Raw genomic sequence first — 19585 nt, 5'->3', positions numbered from 1 at the left:
TCAGTGAGTTTCTTCTCTTGTCCTGTGAAAAATTAAATAATAATAATAATAATTAATCAGAAAATATTGTGCTGATGCACGAAAGATGCCTCCAGTTGAAATGCATTAGTTTAAAAAAAACGTGCTGCAATCATGAAAATAAGGAAATAAACGTGTGCCTGCCAAGAATAAATAGATTAAATTACGTGACAAAATCACGAACTGCCGTGAGACTGGGTTTCCGTGTGTGGACCACGGAAGATGAGTGTCATTGACTTGCGTTAGAGTTATCCGTGATCTCAGCACAGACTCACTCCGTGCTCGTATCACAGATTTTAGTTAGGCTAACAGAATCAAAGTGAATCTGTATGATGGCAGGACAATGCAATAGTTACAATAACAGTCAGGTTGGTCATAGTATTTGGTGTTGAAAAAAATAAATACTTCAAATGTTGCGTTTCCAGATGAGATAGCACGTCCATTGAGTGAGGTCTGTACTCCATCACTGAAACGATCCGTGTACGGACCACGGAAGATGAGTGTCATTGACTTGCGTTAGAGTTATCCGTGATCTCAGCACAGACTCACTCCGTGCTCCTATCACAGATTTTAGTTCTGACTATAGCCAAAATGTGTGTAAAACGCCATCAAACTGGATTTTATGATGACAGGACGAGAAAAAAATGCCAAGTTAATTACATGCCATTGCAACAGTGTCGACGAAAAGCTTGTAAGTTCCTAAACAAGTGAGTGAGGTCAGGTTGTTGAGGTCCGTGCCATCACGGGACTTTTGTAACTGAAACAAACGTAATTTTTATGATGACAGGACAATGCAATAACTACAACAGCTGTCTGGTTAATGTCATTATGGCATTTGATATTGGAAAAGAAACAAATACTTCAAATGTTGCGTTTCCAAATGAGAAAGCACGTCCGTTCAGCGAGTTCTGTACTCCGTCATTGAAACGGGTATCCGTGTGTGGATCACGGGAGGTCAGTGTCATTGACTTGCGTTGGAAAAATATCCGTGGCCGGGTCACGGAATTTGGGGCAATTCCGTGATGGCTTCACGGATTTTGAGTTAAGGACCCGTGGACATTTCACGGAATTCTGTGAGACCAGGTTGTTACTTGACACCTCTGGAGACAACTCGGTAGTCCCGAGTCATATTAAAGATTCGTTCAAAATGAATGAACCATTCATGAACGACATGCAACAGACTGCATCAAGATTCAAAAATTGATATCTGGCAATTTTTTTAAGCACCATCAAGACAGCAGCCCTCCTCCTGATGCTAGCAAATGCCCTCGGCCACAAGCCAAAAGTGAGTGAGCTCCGAAAACAGTACTAAACTTCATGTTTTTGAGGTTAATTTGGTTCACGGTAGATTCATGCCACTGACTCAAGTCACCTCTACCTAGCTAGTTAATATTATCAATAGCCATTCACGGTTTCGTGGGTATGATAAATGTCTGTTAAAAATAATAGTAATAATAACGTTCGTTATTTTGAATAGAAATCATCACTCATACAGCAGCCATTCATCTTATCTCAAGAAACTAGAAAGCTAGTTAATGTTACCATGGTTAATTTGTGTTCGCATACATACAATATCCATGATCCGCCAGGGCTATATACTCCAATGGTGCACACATTTGGAATGATAAATAATAATTTTATGACATTTTTGTAAAACATTTCGTCATACAGAATAACATTTCTATTCATTTTGCACTGATTTATGTGATCTGAAGAGCTCAAACAGCTAATAGAGCTAGCGATTACTCTCCTATTGATTCACGTCAGCTATGACATCAGTGCGTTATCATTAGTTTGTAAAGCTGTCAATCATCTCACGTGAACCACGTGACCAAAAGGATTTCCTTCTGCAATGACGATGTCTGTCTTTTCTAAATCTTCTCCAAAGCCTCCCATGATATGGTCTTACATTTATAAAATGCATAATCTTAGAGATATCATACTCAGTTTTGAAATGAAGCATGACCACACTTGTAGCTAGACTTTAGTTTTGGTTAGTGTGTAGCTGATATCCTACATTCAAAAAAAAATATTTTATACATTTAATAAATATATTCTTAATATTTGTGGCCAAGTGGTAAAAAGAGTTTGACTTTTAACCCTAGGGTTGTGGGTTCGAATCTTGGGCCGGCAATATCACGACTTAGGTGCCCTTGAGCAAGGCATCGAACCCCCAACTGCTCCCCGGGCGCCGCAGCATAAATGTCTGCCCACTGCTCCGGGTGTGTGTTCACAGAGTGTGTGCACTGTGGATGGGTTAAATGCAGAGCACGAATTCTGAGTATGGGTCACCATACTTGGCTGAATGTCACGTCTCTTTTTTTCACTATAGCATTCGACTGGGTACCTAAACATTGTGTACAAAACGAGACATTTGAGGACTATTCCTGGGCTTTTGGGAAAACAATTATCCACATTTTTCTGACATATTATAAACCAAACAACTAATCGATTAATTAAGAAAATATTCAACAGATTAATCGACTATGAAAATAATCCCAAATCCTTAATCATAATGTACAAGTGCATTGCATTGAAACCCCTGGATATAAGCCTCCCTCTTTATCTCTCTTAAAAAAAATAGTTCTCTCTGTTTTGTCATTTAGTAAACTTTATAGATTTCAACCATATTATTCCTTCTGGAGTTTCTTTAAAAAGAATTTAGATTAATGTATGAATTGAATAGTGATTGTGTGACCTATATGAGGGAACAACCAGTGATACCCTTGGTAGTAATATTAAATGATAGCCTAGAGAGATGTCATCAGGATACACAAACATCGGTAGGCAGTGGCCCACATTACCGTGAGTTTACCCACCTCTTTTTTTTTTTTACCACTACACCTCTGCTTGTACACATATACACAGTGCCCAGATGAGGAGGATGATGTTGTTCATTGTTGTTGTTTTGTCTTGTGTGATGATGAAGATTGTGTTCTGTTCTGCTCTCAGTCATGAAGTGTTAAACTCACAGCACTATAAACTCTCTCATGCAAAGTGTCTCTATGTAAATGATCTTCACACACAGAACAGACAGCTGTCAGTCTCAGCCTCAGATGAAGTTTTTCATGCATGTTAGTGTTTTGTAAAACATTCAAAGCTTTAATACCTAGTGATAATTAAGACACTATTGACAGTGTGTGTTGGATTATTTTACTGGGTTGATATTAAACTAAATGATATTAAAGAGCATCTGCTTTCTACAACTATATAGATTCATACCTCTGAACCAGTTTGACACAAGACTGAAAAACTGAGGTGGTATTCCTATTTGTGGCTTATAATAAATTATTTTGTGTGCAATTCCATCTTTTGAATTTATTGTAATCTTTCAGTATTCCTTATTCAGTGTTTAATGGTGGTTTAGTGATCTGGTGGTTTTGTTTGTCCGATATTTATTATTAATATTAATCTGTTCAGTATTTACAGAAGTCAAAATAAAAGCACAGATGGGTGAAATGTTATTTAAATATATGGATTAAAATAATACAATATGTTAAAATTTTACTGGGTTTAAGTTAATTTAAATCCAGTTAGCAAAATGTGTCTGTTTAAATTTGAAAAGGTCACAAGCCTAATTTATAACACATGTACGATTGGATAATAAATTCCATGTATTTTATTCTGTCAAAAGTGAGAACAAATAGGGATTTAGTTGCTATGGAAATTAATGATCAATAATCATCAGTAATTAAAATAATTCAGCCTTGTTTATAAAAACAAATAGACGTTCACAATATGCATAATTATTATTATAAGCTTTGTGAAAAGTATGTCACTTGAATTATCTGTATATACACGTTTACATTTCCTTGACGATTGTTATGAGTCTTTTTCACATTGTGATTGAATTAAAAAATCAACTCAGATTTAGAAAGCGGAATGTATTTAGGAACCCTTTTTGCATATGGATGGTTTCATTGTTTGTAAAGACATTCAAGAAATTCTGCGCACGTTTTAAAATGAGGCCCCAGAACTCAAGCTCATTTTTTAAATCAGATTTCACTCAATGAATCATGAAGACACCTGCAGATGGAGGAAAGTATGAAACAAGACTGCCACAGTTGTTTTAAAACTTTTATTGTTGCTCTAGGGAGCCAATGTGAAGTAGAGGGAGCAGGCGGTTTAACCTTTGCTGCTGGCAGGATTGGGCGGTGAGAACATTTCGTGGGAGACCCGCGGGGTGTGTAGTAGAAATGGAGTCAACACAAATAGTTGAGAAAAATTTAAGCTGCAGTTTACTTGACAAAAGCAAAACAAGGCAAGTCAGACATCTGAAAACAATTATCATTTATCACTGAAAAAAATGGGAAAGATCGATTTCCTGTCCTCTCAAAATCCGCACCTTTTATTTTGAGCATTCCTGCATCTAATGTGCTGTCAGAGAGGGCATTCAGTGTGTATGGGCGGATCTTGGAAGAAAGACGCACAAGTCTGGGACTGCAGTCAGTCAGCAATATACTTTTCCTTCATAGTAATATGGAGTAATCAAAGCAATAATGCCCAGTAATCAAATTAATTTGTTTGTTAAGTGGTCCACGACCAGACGCTACAATATATTGCAATAACCTGCAAGCTATTGTGAATGTGAAATCTTTTTTTATTTTTTTTCAATTTAGTTTTATTCATTTGGTTTTGTATGTATTTTGTCAAAATCATATCTAGCGTATTTTAAAAGTATTTTTATTTTATTTTTTCAGAATTTTTTAATGCATTTTTAACATTACAAGCCTCATTTCACAATTTAATACTCATATCAGTAAAGGAACACACTCATAAAGCTCAAAATAATTAATGGTTTTAAACTCACTGTTCTTCATCACACTGGCACATGTACATAGTGTTGGGGAGTAACTAGTTACATGTAACGGCGTTATGTAATTTAATTACAAAATAAATGTAACTGTAATCAGTTATAGCTACTAAGACAAAATGTGTAATTAAATTACAGTTACTTACAGTTACAAAATTTTTAATGATTACAAAGGTTTTTTTAATGATTACAAAGTTTACATTCTTATATTTACACACATACGCATACAGATTTAACAGATTTATTTCCTAAATTACACTGAGATATACAGCCCAATAATTTCCGCAATGTGGAAAACACAGTCTGGTTTGTAGAATCCAATCATAAAAACGGAATTCTTATTGCCTAACGTGGACGGAATATGCCACATTTTGGATGAATAAATAAAAAGTAGGTCAGTACACTTGAATAAAACATGATATGGACTAGTGTATGTGAATATTAAGTGCAAAAAGACAATATATGAATACAGCATCTTCTGCGAATCAGGCACGGACTGGCCATCGGGAGAACCGGGATGGATGATTTGACCCGCTATTTTAATATTATTATTGTATAATTGCATTCTGAATGTACTAAAGCAATTATTTCTGACTCGGCCATTCAATAATTAAACATCAAATAAATCATGAATCATATTATTTATGTGTGTTCCAGTGCGTCCATGCCAAGTGTGAACAACTGGCAGTGAGAAGTCTTTGGAGAGGCAAACAGGTCAAGTCAAGCCAAGTCACCTTTATTTATATAGTGCTTTTAACAATACAGAGTTTGGCAAAACAACTGAACAACATTAATTAGGAAAACTGTGTCAATTATGCAAAATGACAGTTCATCATTGAATTCAGTGACGGTGACTACGTTTACATGCTGTTAAAATTCGGGTTATGGTCGGGTTAAGGTCACTATTTGGGTTTCTGAAACATTCGGCATAACCCGTTTACATGCGTGAGCAGAGAGAGTTACTCCTGTATACATGGAATGTGTAATCAGTCGCCAATATCCCGATGTAAACAGCGACACACGGTTAGCGTCTGGACGTAATACGCAATATTCGTAATTTCCGATTTTTCTTCCTGTATCCAAAGACTCAAAAGACCAAGATTCCTTGCGAATAGAACATGCGCAGAACACACATTTTGATGGGGATATGTCGAAACGCGTTTACAAGGGTTAGAAAAGGGGTACCCCAGGTATAATATCCTGGTTTTTAAAAACCGGGATATGAGCATATCCGGGTTTTTGCCGGTGTTTACATGGCTGTGCGCGACCGGGTTATTGCTAATATCCCGGTTTTGAACGGGTTATTGGCTGCATGTAAACGTAGTCAGTGATGTCAACATCCAGCTCAGTTCAGTCTAAATAGTATCTATGCATCATTTGCAATCAAGTCGACGATATGGTTGGAAATGAAGAAACTCCATCGGTGACAGAATGGAGAACAACCCTTGGGAGAATTCAGGTTCACTCAGAGGGGCCAGTTCCCCTCAGGCCAGATGAAACCAGCAGTTCAATTCCAGGCTGCAGCAAAGTCACATTGTGCAGAGGACTCAACTGATTCCTGTGGTCTTGTCCTGGTGGTCATCTGAGACAAGGTCTTTACAGGGGATCTGTATCTGGGGCTCATATAGTTGTCCTTAGTTGTCCTGGTCTCCGCTGTCTTTCAGGGGTGTAGAGGTCATTTCTAGGTGCTGATCTACCATCTGATCTGGATACATACTGGATCCGGGTGACTGGTGACAGCTTATTGATATGCCAGTACAGATGCGGGCCCGTCCATACCTCAGACACTGCGTGCCCATTGTACACCAAGTCATTAGTAGCAAATGGTCAGCAAATACTCACTTTTGAATGTAAACTCTAGTAGTTCTCAACACAGGACATAAAAGGAGTAGGCAGGTAGTGTTAGTTCAACTTTGCAGTTTTCCTCTACCAAACAAACTGATTTGCTCGTCGGTGAACAGGCTTATATCCGGTTACCACTATGCACTAGTGCCCTCAAGCGGCTCCTAGTGGTATTATGCTTGAACCAGATACCTCTTTTTAGGCAATAGCCAGTGAAAAATACAATAATAAAAACCTGGTAAAACCAGACCATTATAGTATCTCTGAATTTGATTCAAGCCTTGTCACTGTTGCTATTGGAGCAAAAGAAACAACATTTATTACACAGTTGTTGTCTGATTTCTTTGGTGATTTCTAATATGAAATTTTTATTGAGAATTTGATGTTTCCCCATTCAAAGAGATAGATTAGGTGGCCAACAAGAGTGTGCTTTATACTGCTGCAGGCGCCATCACCAACGTATCTGCAAAGTGCATTTGCAGCTTTTGACTGTTGATTTGGCGCTTTGCTCACAAGTTATCAAACTAATGCTTCAAAGCACATTTTCGCAAATAGCAGTCAGATTTACCTTGGTGATGTGTTACATTTGACGGCGGGAAATGAAAGAAAAACACTGTAGTTAAAATATTTAATATACACAGATGAAAATTAATTAGGCCTATTAAAAAAGTGAAAGTGACATGACATACAGCCAAGTATGGTGACCCATACTCAGAATTTGTGCTCTGCATTTAACCCATCCAAAGTGCACACACACAGCAGTGAACACAAACCCATGGAGCTGTGGGCAGCCATTTATGCTGCGGCGCCCAGGGAGCAGTTGGGGGTTTGGTGCCTTGCTCAAGGGCACTTCAGTTGTGGTATTGCAGGCCCAAGACTCAAACCCACAACCTTAGGATTAGGAGTCAAACTCTCTAACCATTAGGCCACAACTTCCCCACACGACTTCCCCTTAAGAAGTTATGTGTGTTTCTTAGAACGAATTCAAGCAGGATAAATGTCAAGCCAAATTAATCTGTGCTTGTATTTACTCTAAGCTGCCCAGTATTACACCATATTTTAGATTTGAAACATTTAACTTTTAACATTGTTATTTTATACTAAAGAAATGGTGGTTTAGTTTTCATCGAAGCATTAAAAGTGGGTAGCCTATTTTAGTGAGCTAGGCTGCATACATGGATATATATGCGAAATGTCAAATTTCTCACATATTAGGCCTATGTTTGTCACAAGTAAAAAAAAAAGAAAGAAAATAAATAAATAAATATAATAATTAAATATATAGAAACTGAAAAGAATGGACAAATTAATAAAACGTCCTCACATTTAAACTCAAGTTCTCTCATTATAATCAACAAAGTCCATATATTGTAAAAAGAGCTTCATTAATTGACAACTTCAGTTATTTTAAAGAGAGCCATCTTTACATCTTTACATTATATGAGCATGTGCGATCACTGGAATCTAACCATTTTAAAAAGATTAGATTAGATTCAACTTTATTGTCACTGCACATGTAGGTACAAGGCAACGAAATGCAGTTAGCATCTAACCAGAAGTGCAATAAGCAGAAAGTACAGAATAAAGGTCTATAATATGTACAATAACTATACAGGTAAGTATTATGGACATAATTTACAGATATTAAATACTATAAACACGATATACAGATAGGTGTACTATGAACATACTATACAGATGGGCTATGTAAAAGTGTATGTACACTATAGGCAGAACTATGAACATAATTTACAGTATTGCAATGGACAGTAAAGTGCATAGAAAATATTACAATGTGCAAATGGATTATACAGTGTTCCTGGATGAACAGACAGTAGTGCAAGTAATAACAAGTTACTGTTTTTTGCTTGTTGTGAATAAATAAATAAATCAGAGTGTTGAAGAGGGGGAGGAGTCTATGTGTAGTGTGGGGGGTGTTGAGGGGTGTCAGAGGGCAGAGTTCAGCAAGGAGACAGCTTTAGGGAATGATTGCATGATTGCAATATAACGCCATGCTCTACCAAATGAGCTATACGAAAAAATATACGCTCTGATGTGTTGTATTTCAGGGATCTGGACAAACAAACTATCTTGGCGTATTGGTTGGAGAACATTTATTCTATATAATGTTGGGTAACACTTTATAATAACTTTCATTCATAAATCATTAACAAACATTACATAATTATTAATGGATCATTATTTAATATATAATCAAATAGCTAGAAATATGAGTCGTTCTTGTTAATTTTTACTAATACACTTACAAATCTGATTGAGTCTGGGTCACACATCAGCAGCTACCACTTTTGACAACATCTAACATTGGATGGAATAACTATTGCTCTGGTTCACCCTGTGTTGGAACGCAGGGTTGGCGCAGTTTTGTTTTCTCCTCTGTCATTATTAATAGGGGTGTAAATCAGATGGCTCATCATAATATGATACAATATTGATTCTCATTACAAGCGAGACAATATTTGCAGATGCTTCAAACAATTCTACGATACCAATACGATTCGATTTGTTACAGGAGTATATTGATAGATAGATATTTTTATATATTTATTATATTTAAACAACCATATACATTTTAATTAAATCACAAATGCAACCAAAATATATAACATGAACATTTATCTGAAATTTTATGAAATTTTATTTACACATAATGTAAATAATAATAATAATAAAAAAATCTGCTACTATGGGCTCAGTGCTAAAAATCGTTTTTACAGATAACCAAATTACAAGCAATAGCAGAAAATAAATACAGTACAACAAAGACACAAGTTCAAAAAACAGTACTTTTCAGGTTTTTCAGCTCAGTCTAAAATACATTTTAAGGTACTCTAGAGAAATTTAATAAATGTACAAAAAAAAAAAAAAAAAAACTGCATAGGCTTCATTGTATAAATTAAATAGATTAATAATCGTTGATGTTACAAATGTTATTTAGTCAGGAGCAGTGTTCACTTGTATTTTTCTTTGACAACATTAGATTTATTATTAGTTTGCTTTCACTTTAAGAACAGCACAGATTTAATATACTGATACACATGCCTTTTCTTTCTCAACTGTGTTCGTTAAGATATGTCTAACCGATTGTGTTTACTAGGATATTTACTGTTTGCGTGTTCTTGCAGGTTTGCTATTTCTAAGTTGCCTTTTTGTTGAAAGTTCTGAAAAAAAGTGGTTATAATCCATCTTACACCATACTTAATTTCTTTCTATGATCTGTCTGTTTGCATGTTCTTGGGTGCTTGCTATTTCTAAGTTGCCTTTTTGTTGAAAGTTCTGGAAAAAATGGTGCTACTCCAGCTTACACCATACTTAACTTCTAACAACATCTTAGATCCTTTTCAGTCTGCTTTTATGTACAATTCTGAGTCTGCTCTACTAAGAGTGTCTAATGATATTTTGTTATCAGTTGAATCAGGAAATTGTGCAGTCCTTGTTCTGTAGGACTTAAGCGCAGCCTTTGACACTGAGAACCATAGCATTTTATTAAAAATATTAAATTATGAGGCATGCATTTCTGATGCTGCTTTGAGTCAAATTGTGACGGTAATTATGGAGGACAGGAGACAAATGCAAGTACAAGGAAGTTTATTGATAGTATGATGATGATGGAAGGCCGGAGAGTGACGCAGGAACCACGATGGCAGCACAGACTGGTGAGTTGAGACGTTGAGACCCTTTCCAAATCTTGGTTGGCTCTCTCGGTTTGGCCATTGCTCTGGGGGTGAAACCCTGAGGACAGACTTACAGTCGCTCCCAGTAATTTACAGAATTCTCGCCAAAATTTAGACACAAATTGGGGTCCCCTGTCAGAAACCACGTCTATCGGGAGGCCATGTAAACGAAAGACGTGGTCTATGACGGTCAATGCTGTCTCCTTGGCTGAGGGCAACTTGGCCAAGGGAATAAAATGGGCGGCCTTCGAGAACCGGTCCACCACGGTTAAAACAACTGTGTTGCCCTGGGAGGGCGGGAGGGCAGTAATAAAATCTAGTGCGATATGGGACCAGGGTCTCGAAGGTACCGGCAGCGGTTGGAGTAACCCATCCGGGGGCCGATTGGAAGCCTTACCAGTGGCACATACCGAGCAAGCCAAAACAAAATTGTGAATGTCGCGAGCCATAAGTGGCCACCAGAATCGTTGCTTGACTAAAAATCTAGTACGGTTAGCCCCTGGATGGCAAGCCACATTAGAGCAATGACCCCACTGGATAACGTTGGACCTTAATCCCTCCGGCACAAATAAGCGATTCAGTGGGCACCCGGGCGGAGGCGTTACCCCTTCTAAGGCCGTTCTGACCTTCGATTCGATCTCCCATGTGAGAGTGGAGACCACTAATGTCTCAGGAAAAATACACTCGGGAGTGGACGGGTGTTCGGAATGGTCAAAAATACGAGATAAAGAATCGGGTTTGATATTTTTGGAACCCGGGCGGTACGAAATAGTAAAATCAAAACGTCCGAAAAAAAGTGCCCATCGAGCCTGCCTGGAGTTCAACCTTTTGGTGGTGCTAATGTACTCTAAATTCTTGTGGTCAGTCCATACTATAAAAGGAACCCCGATCCTTCTAACCAGTGTCGCCATTCCTCCAATGCCATCTTGACTGCCAACAATTCTCTGTTACCAATATCGTAATTACTTTCTGCAGGAGATAAACGATAAGAAAAATACGCGCAAGGGTGGACCTTGTCGTCTGAGGGAGAACGCTGGGATAACACCGCTCCTACCCCCACCTCTGACGTATCGACCTCCACCACGAACTGACGTGTAGGATCAGGGGTAATCAGAATGGGAGCTGAAATGAAACGGCTCTTCAGTTTCGCAAACGCAGCTTCCGCTGTGTTTGACCACCTGAACGCAGTTCTGGCGGAGGTCAAGGCGGTCAGAGGCGCGGCTAGTTGGCTGAAATTGCGAATGAAACGCCGGTAGAAGTTAGCGAACCCCAGAAACCTCTGTAGGGCCTTACGAGAATCTGGGCTTGGCCATTCTACCACAGCCTTAACCTTCTCGGGATCCATGCGTATTCCCTCAGTCGACACGATAAACCCCAAAAATGGAATGGACTGTGCATGAAACTCGCATTTCTCCGCCTTGACAAAAAGCTTATTCTCTAGCAACCTCTGAAGCAGTCGTCGGACGTGCTGCACATGTTCCTGGAGAGAGGAGGAAAAAATCAATATGTCGTCCAGGTAGACATAAATGAACTGATCAATCATATCTCGCAGCACGTCATTGACGAGTGCCTGGAAGACCCCTGGGGAGTTGGAGAGCCCGAAGGGCATGACCAAATATTCAAAGTGCCCTCTGGGGGTGTTAAACGCGGTCTTCCATTCATCCCCCTCCCTGATCCGAACCAAATGATACGCATTGCGTAAGTCCAGTTTTGTGAAAATAGACGCTCCCTGCAACCTCTCGAAGGCTGATGACATCAACGGCAAAGGATAAGTATTCTTTACCGTGATGTTGTTCAGCTCTCGGTAATCAATACAAGGTCGCAGTGATCCGTCCTTCTTTCCCACAAAAAAGAACCCCGCCCCCGCAGGAGAAGAGGAAGGGCGGAAGAATTTGGAAGCTAGAGAATCAGAAATATATTTCTCCATAGCCTCCCTCTCTGGGACAGAAAGTGAATAAAGTTTGCCTTTAAGCGGAGACTTACCTGACAATAACTCTATGGCACAGTCATAAGGACGATGCGGAGGAAGAGAAGCAGCTTGAGACTTACTGAACACTTCCTTCAGGTGGAGGTACTCAGCGGGCACGTTAGATAAATCCACCGCCTCCTCCTGTAACACAGACACAGACACAGACAAAGACTGGTGAGTTGAGACGTAGAGTGTGCTGACAACGATGACAGTGGTGATAATCCAATGGTGGTGAGTGTATTCCGAGCGTGAAGACAGGATCCGACAGAACGGCGACAAAGCAAGGCAGGAACAACACGAACACGACATCAAACACCAGGATCTACAAACAACGATCAGACAAACAGGAGACGAAAGACAGGGCGTTATATAGTCTGATAGAACGAGCCGCAGGCGATCAGCGGCCACACCCACAGGAAACAATAAACATGACGTAACATGACTACAGCTGGAGACGGTGCATTCACGAACCGTGACACAAATAGGAGCATATCTGTAGAAATTGGAGAATTTTCATCATCCCCTATGCCAATCTGTGAGGTGCCACATGGTTCGATTCTGGGTACAGTTTTATTTTCTCTTTATATGCTTTCATTGCACTCAATTTTTGAGCGCCATGACATCTTCTATCACATCTATGCAGATGATATACAGCTCTACCATTAGATTCTGGTAGTAAATCTGTCATTTGTCAGCCTTTGCTAGCATGTTTAAAGGATATTAAAGAATGGATGGATGAGAATTTCCTTCAGTTGAACGAAAACAAGACTGAGATTATCCAATTTGGCTCTAAACCACAGACTGACAAATACAGTGGTCTCTTTGGGCATTGTCAGTCAAAAAATTACTCCTATGTGAAAATCTGGGGGTCATTTTTGATGCTGACCTGAAGTTTGACAAACAAATAAATTCAGTTGTCAGAACCAGCTTTTTCCAGCTAAAGCGACTATGAAAGTTAAAGCCCCTCCTCACCTTTCAGGATTTGGAGACTGTAATTTAGGCTTTTATTTCCTCAAGGATTGATTATTGCAATGCCTTGTATACTGGAATTAGTCAGTCATCACTCTCACGATTACAGATAGTCCAAAATGCTGCAGCTCGTTTTTTGACTGGGACAAAAAATAGAGAACATATTTCACCTATACAGGCTTCTCTCCATTGGCTTCCCGTGAAACAAAAAAAATTGCCTTAAAGTTTTTAACATATGTGTTTGAAGCTCAACATGGACTTGCACCTTACTTCATATCTGAACTTTTAAGTTTCTTTTCTCCTCAGAGATCCCTCAGATCTTTTTTATTTTTCAGTCTGCTCCAAAACTTTGGAACACACTACCCTTAACTATCAGAGCTTCTCCTACATTAAGTATATTTAAAGTATCATTTAAAAACTGCCTCTTTTCTTAGGCTTATTCTTTATTTGGGTTTATCTTATGTATCTCTTAAATGCTAGGGATTTAAAATTAGTTTTATTATTATTTATTTATTTATTTTGGAGGGGTGGGTATAGTAGCTTTTGATCTTTTGTTTTTAATATATCTAAAAATAAGTTATTATAATATGTTATTATAATAATTAAATTAAACTAAATGATCTTGTTATGATTGGACTGAATACCTTACAGCCCTGTTTTATTTGTGTGTACTTGCTCTGCTTGCAGTGGCGTAGCAAGCTTTTCAAAAGTGTGGGGGATGGATGTGGTTTGTTTATAAACAATAAAAAAAGATGAATACAATGATAGAGGGGTACAAAATGCAGGGCTTAAAGTTCTCCGGCACCGTGCCGGATTTCCGGCTTGCAGCGTTTGGCTGGAAAAAAAAAATTATCCTACATTTAAAAAAAAAAAAAATCAGAAAAGGGGAGAGAAAAAAACGCCCACGCAAAGCTTTTTCTCTGGTGCTATAAAAAATTTAACAATTTACTGTTTTTAAACATTAAAATAATATACACTTTTCTTTCATAATTCTACAACAGGTACGCGAACAATGTCATCATTTCTCACTTTTTTCTCCTCAACATGTAACATTACAATCAAACATAATAGGTTAGTAAGTATCCACAAAAGTATTCAGCTAATCAACAAACAATGCTCAAAATTAGTTGCACTGGCAATGAACCCATAAATACACTGCTTAACAATGACAGTTTGTCCCCCTCCTCGTCAATTCCCTGCTTCATCATCACAGTTATGTTATACATTGCATGGCCACATAACGTTACATAACTGAATTAAGCTAGCTGCTGAACAATATCCCAATAAAAGCAATTAGCATTAGTCTAAAAAACGAAATATAATACCGAAACACCCGACATGTCAACAAAACGATAACAGAACATCTTTCCAAACTCTTCCCGCCTAAGTTCCCGCCTCCTCAGCACGAGCTGACCAATAACACCCCAAGAGAGGCGGGACTTAAGGCAGAACAGCCAATCATCAGCCAGTCACACTCAAAGCAGGTGTCATGAGAGGGAGGGAGAGGAGGGAGGAGGCAGCCGCGGCGAGCGCAGACACAGAGCACGGACCAGTCGCATGCTAATCATGCTACAAACATGCTAACAACATGCTAATCATACTAGAAACATGTTAGCAACGTGCTAGTCAAATGCTAATCATGCTAGAAAAATACTAGCAACATGTTAGTCATGATAACAATATGCTAGCAACATGCTATTAGTATGCTAATCATGTTAGAAAAATGCTAGCAACATGCTAGTCGCATGCTAGTCATGCTAGAAAAATGCTAGCAACATGCTAGTCATGCTAACCACATGCTAGTAACTTGCTAATCATACTATAAACATGCTAGCAACATGCTAGCAGCATGTTAATCATGCTATAAACATGCTAGAAACATGGTAGCGACATGCTATTCATGCTAAAAACATGCTATTTGCATGCTAATCATGCTAGAAACATGCTAGCAACATGCTAGTCATACTACAAACATGGTAGCGACATGCTAGTCATGCTAACAACATGCTAGTAACTTGCTAATCATGCTAGAAACATGTTAGTCGCATGCATTCTTTCTGTCAAACTAATCTATCATTCTTTCATTTGAGCTAATCTATATCATTCTAACTAATCTATCTGTCATTCTTTCTAACTAATATATCTTTCTTTCTTTCAACTAATCAATCAATCTCACTTTAAACTATAAACTTCTAACTTCTTTAAACTTCTTCAAACTTTCTGGTCAGGGTTTCTCAAGCCAACTTAAAGTTTGTCTCAACAAACTTTTTTTTCAAGTTATTTATTCATTCATTTATTTTTAATAGTAATAACACAGGTGTTGTCACCACGGTACCAATTTAGTCACCCTTTGGTGGTTTAATTGAGGGCTTTCTAAGTCACATAACACAGATATAATCACAGTATCATCAGCATACTATAAGATGTATGAATAAGGTCTGTCTGTCTACAAGATAAAAAGTATGTCAAAACTGACACAGCCCTGGGGTGCTCCAACATTTGCTCATTCGTTTTAACTACCAATGACAAGATCTGCTTCACTTTAATGATTATTTTTATGAGAAAAGACTTTGTGTACTGCATTAGACAAACCTACTATTTATACTAAGTGCTACTGTATTAGCTATTTACACTAACAATACATGACATCTAATTATAATGCTATTTGTACAAACAGAATTTGCTGTAATTTTTATTACAGTTACACATCCATGATGACATTATCTTTAAAAGTCTGAAGGTGTTTTCTTTCATCCTGCCATATTTAAGCAATATCACATGATCAAGAGTGCAGTTGTACTAAATATCAGCATGGCTTTGGTTTTACTATAGACAAGATTTAGTTAGTTGTGAACCTCTGGTAAAAAAAAAAAAAAAAAACTCTGCAGTGGCACCAAATGTTATTTAAAGAAAATGTATTGAAATAATTACATTTATTTAAAGTGTTGTTTGTCATCCTCTGGTCAGCAGCTGCAGTATCTCTGAGCTGTATCAGTGCAGTCACTGTGACTCTGACTGACGGAGGTTTTTGTGAGACTCTTTATCACTGTGTGAACACATTATTACTGTTAATGTAGTGTAAACTCAGACAGTAATAATGTCCTGTATCTTCAGTCTGGACTCCACTGATGGTCAGAGTGAAATCACTGTTAGATCCACTGCCACTGAATCTAGATGGAGTTCCTGACTGCAGTTGATTCGCTCCATAAATAAGGAGTTTAGGAGCTTCTCCAGGTTTTGTAAGAGCGATCGTAAAAACTGTAATAAAGCAAGAACCCCTGGAATATGAATATTAAAGCTAAGAAAATATATTATATTACTATTATTAGTGTTGTTATAATTATTATTAGTAGTAGTAATATTAATATCAATATTAATATTGACTTATCAATAATATCCATAATGTTTTTTGTCCAGATTAGAACACAAAAATATGTATAAGTGTAAACAAGTGTTTGAATAAAACTATATGGTGTACGTAAGTATTTGGTGTTATTTGCAAAATAATAATGAAAAAAAAAAAGAAAACGTTTGCAAAAACAAATCATTTTTTAATTATGTTTCAGCATAAGCATGCATAGCTAGACAGGTAGCAAACATAATCTAGCTAACATTTATTATTAATTTGAGCCTCATTATCAGTGGATTCAGCAGCAGTCATGGATTTGTCTGTCTTGATGTCTTTCTCCATAGATTTGTTGAGGGAAGTAAATCATCATAACCTGCACTCACTTCCCAGAGCTCCTGAAACCTCACACTCTGTTTTAAACTCTCCTGTGAAGACATTTTTAGTGATTTCTCCCTGATTATGAAAACCTTCTTAAATTCTTCTTAGACAACGTTAACACTTTTCGAGCCCAATAACCTACCAGAGGAACCCTGTGCTGGAGCTCATCCTCTAATTCACTCAGTGGAGTTAATTTGAGTTTCTTTCAATTTCATTATAGATATTCCACTCTTATTTTATTATTTTGTTTACACTTCTAAAAATGTAAATCAATTTCAAACTGAAATTTTGTGACTGGAGCTCAGATCAAGTGAAAATTATATTGCTGACTCATTAGATTAGAAAACAACCAAATAAATGTTTTAAATAAGTTGATGAACTGTTTATGCGTTTTTAATGATGTGTGATTTTTTTGGTGTCTGTGTGAAACCTAAACAAGACTTTGTCAAGTCAACATCAAAACATGTTACAATAAATTTCTCTATCTGTTTATATTGTGTTATTAGTGTTTGTGTTGATCAGTGTTGTGTGTGATTGTGTTCATCAGCAGCTGCAGTATCTCTCAGCTGTATCAGTGCAGTCACTGTGACTCTGACTGACGGAGGTTTTTGTACGACTCTTTATCACTGTGTGAACACTGGATCATTGTGGTAACTCAGACAGTAATAATCTCCTGTATCTTCAGTCTGGACTCCACTGATGGTCAGAGTGAAATCACTGTTAGATCCACTGCCACTGAATCTAGATGGAGTTCCAGTGTAACGGGTTGTTGCAGCATATATGAGGAGTTTAGGAGCTTTTCCAGGTTTCTGTAAATACCAGGTTAACCATTTACCTCTATACACATTACTGCTTGTTTTACAGTTTATTCTGACTTCTTGTCCTGGTTGAGCTGCTGTTATTGATGGACTCTGAGTTACAGTGTACTGTCCTCTACTCTCTGAAAAAAAGAACAAGAATAACATTTTGAAAAATCTGTTAAGGATGTACATTTCAAAGAATAAATATCAATTATCAGATTTTATCACACAAACCTTGAGCAAACAGTGTGAGAGTCCAGATGAGGATGATGATGTTGTTCATTGTTGTTGTTGTGTCTTGTGTGATGATGAAGATTGTGTTCTGTTCTGCTCTCAGTCATGAAGTGTTAAACTCACAGCACTATAAACTCTCTCATGCAAAGTGTCTCTATGTAAATTATCTTTACACACAGAACAGACAGCTGTCAGTCTCAGACCTCAGATGAATTTCTTCATGCATGCTCATGTTCTACAAAACTATATTGTTAATGAAATAATATTTTGTGATGAATATAAATCAGAAAGATACTCTCAACAATGAGTATTCACGAAAAAAGTTAATAATGTTAAAGATCATCTTCTCCAGGGGAGGAGGAATTTTTGTGAAAAAAAATAAAATAAAAAAATAAATATTTTCATGAATGTAATCCAGTTTAACTCAACTAAAAACTGAGGTGATGTTCCTATTTATCTAATTTATTTATTTATTTATTTATTTATTTATTTTGTGTTCAATCCAATAGCCTAATATGTCTTACAATTCTCAGTACTCTGTGTTCAGATTTTAAACTCCAGTCCTGGAAGCCCAGTGCATTGTTTAGTTCCATCTCTAATCAAGGGCTCCAGCTCCCAGCATGCACTGCAGCTTGTATTAGTTTATAATAGTTTTGTATTTGATGTCACTTTGAGTTGTGTCATGTAAACACTGTGTGAAGTGTCTAGTGTGTCGATGAGTGTGATTTGTGTTCTGGAGGTCACGAATATCTCATACCAGAAAGAAGAATTAGTTGTGTGATGTCATCTTCTGGACATGTCATGTACCTTTATTTATATCTGTAGGTACCAGAAGAGACAAGACTTACAGTCTCCATCTGACTGGCGTCCAATGGAGCTGCTGGTTTTACAGGTCAGAGTGACTGTCTGTTCTTAACATGTTTCTCTTATGGAGTTTGAATTACAGTCACCTGTCCTGCAGAACCTAAAGCACAATTATAATACATGAAATTGAAAAAGTTGTAAATTATTTTAACCCCATGAGCTTATCAATTAAAGGTCTTACCTTGAAAATGCATCCCTAAGACCAAAATTAAGAATTAAGATTAAGAATGAATGTCATTGTAGTTGTACTGTGTGTTATTATGATAAACAGTGTTAAACTCGCAGTGCTATAAACACTCTCAGAGCACTGAAGCATGAGCTGACTGTCATGATCATCAACTGGAGTGCCCATGAACTCTAATAGAGGGCACTCCACTCAGGGCTCTGGCATTCTTGTATTTCCATTCCCAACTCCATTTCCCATATTCCCGTGCTTAGGGCTAATAACCACCAGGTGTTCCCCATTACCATTACCCTATATAAACTGTGTTTGGACTCTCAGTAAGTGTGAAGTCTTATTCTAGCCCAGTCTGTCAATTCTGAGCATTTCTCCCTGTGTTTGTTCCTCCCATGTCTGACTTTGGATTGTTTATACTGTCTGTGATTCTCCGCCGCCTGCCTCGACCTTTGCCTGCTGTTTCTGGATATCCCTTG

General features: G+C 37.6%; 2 gene segments (V, D, J or C); one reads left to right on the top strand and one right to left on the bottom strand.

Moving 5' to 3' along the window:
• LOC127947185 (immunoglobulin kappa variable 3-15-like) overlaps positions 1–18222 on the bottom strand; it is a 43267-nt gene extending 25045 nt beyond the window's left edge. The window contains 1 exon segment of the V gene segment in view: positions 18068–18222. Within this exon segment, the coding sequence occupies positions 18068–18116 (49 nt within the window).
• LOC127947158 (immunoglobulin lambda constant 7-like) overlaps positions 1–19585 on the top strand; it is a 142324-nt gene that overhangs the window by 72264 nt on the left and 50475 nt on the right.

Source organism: Carassius gibelio, chromosome A25 (assembly GCF_023724105.1).
Source record: "Carassius gibelio isolate Cgi1373 ecotype wild population from Czech Republic chromosome A25, carGib1.2-hapl.c, whole genome shotgun sequence".
Taxonomy (NCBI): Eukaryota; Metazoa; Chordata; class Actinopteri; order Cypriniformes; family Cyprinidae; genus Carassius; species Carassius gibelio.
Note: the sequence above shows the minus strand (reverse complement) of the source record. Positions and strands in the feature narration are given on the sequence as shown.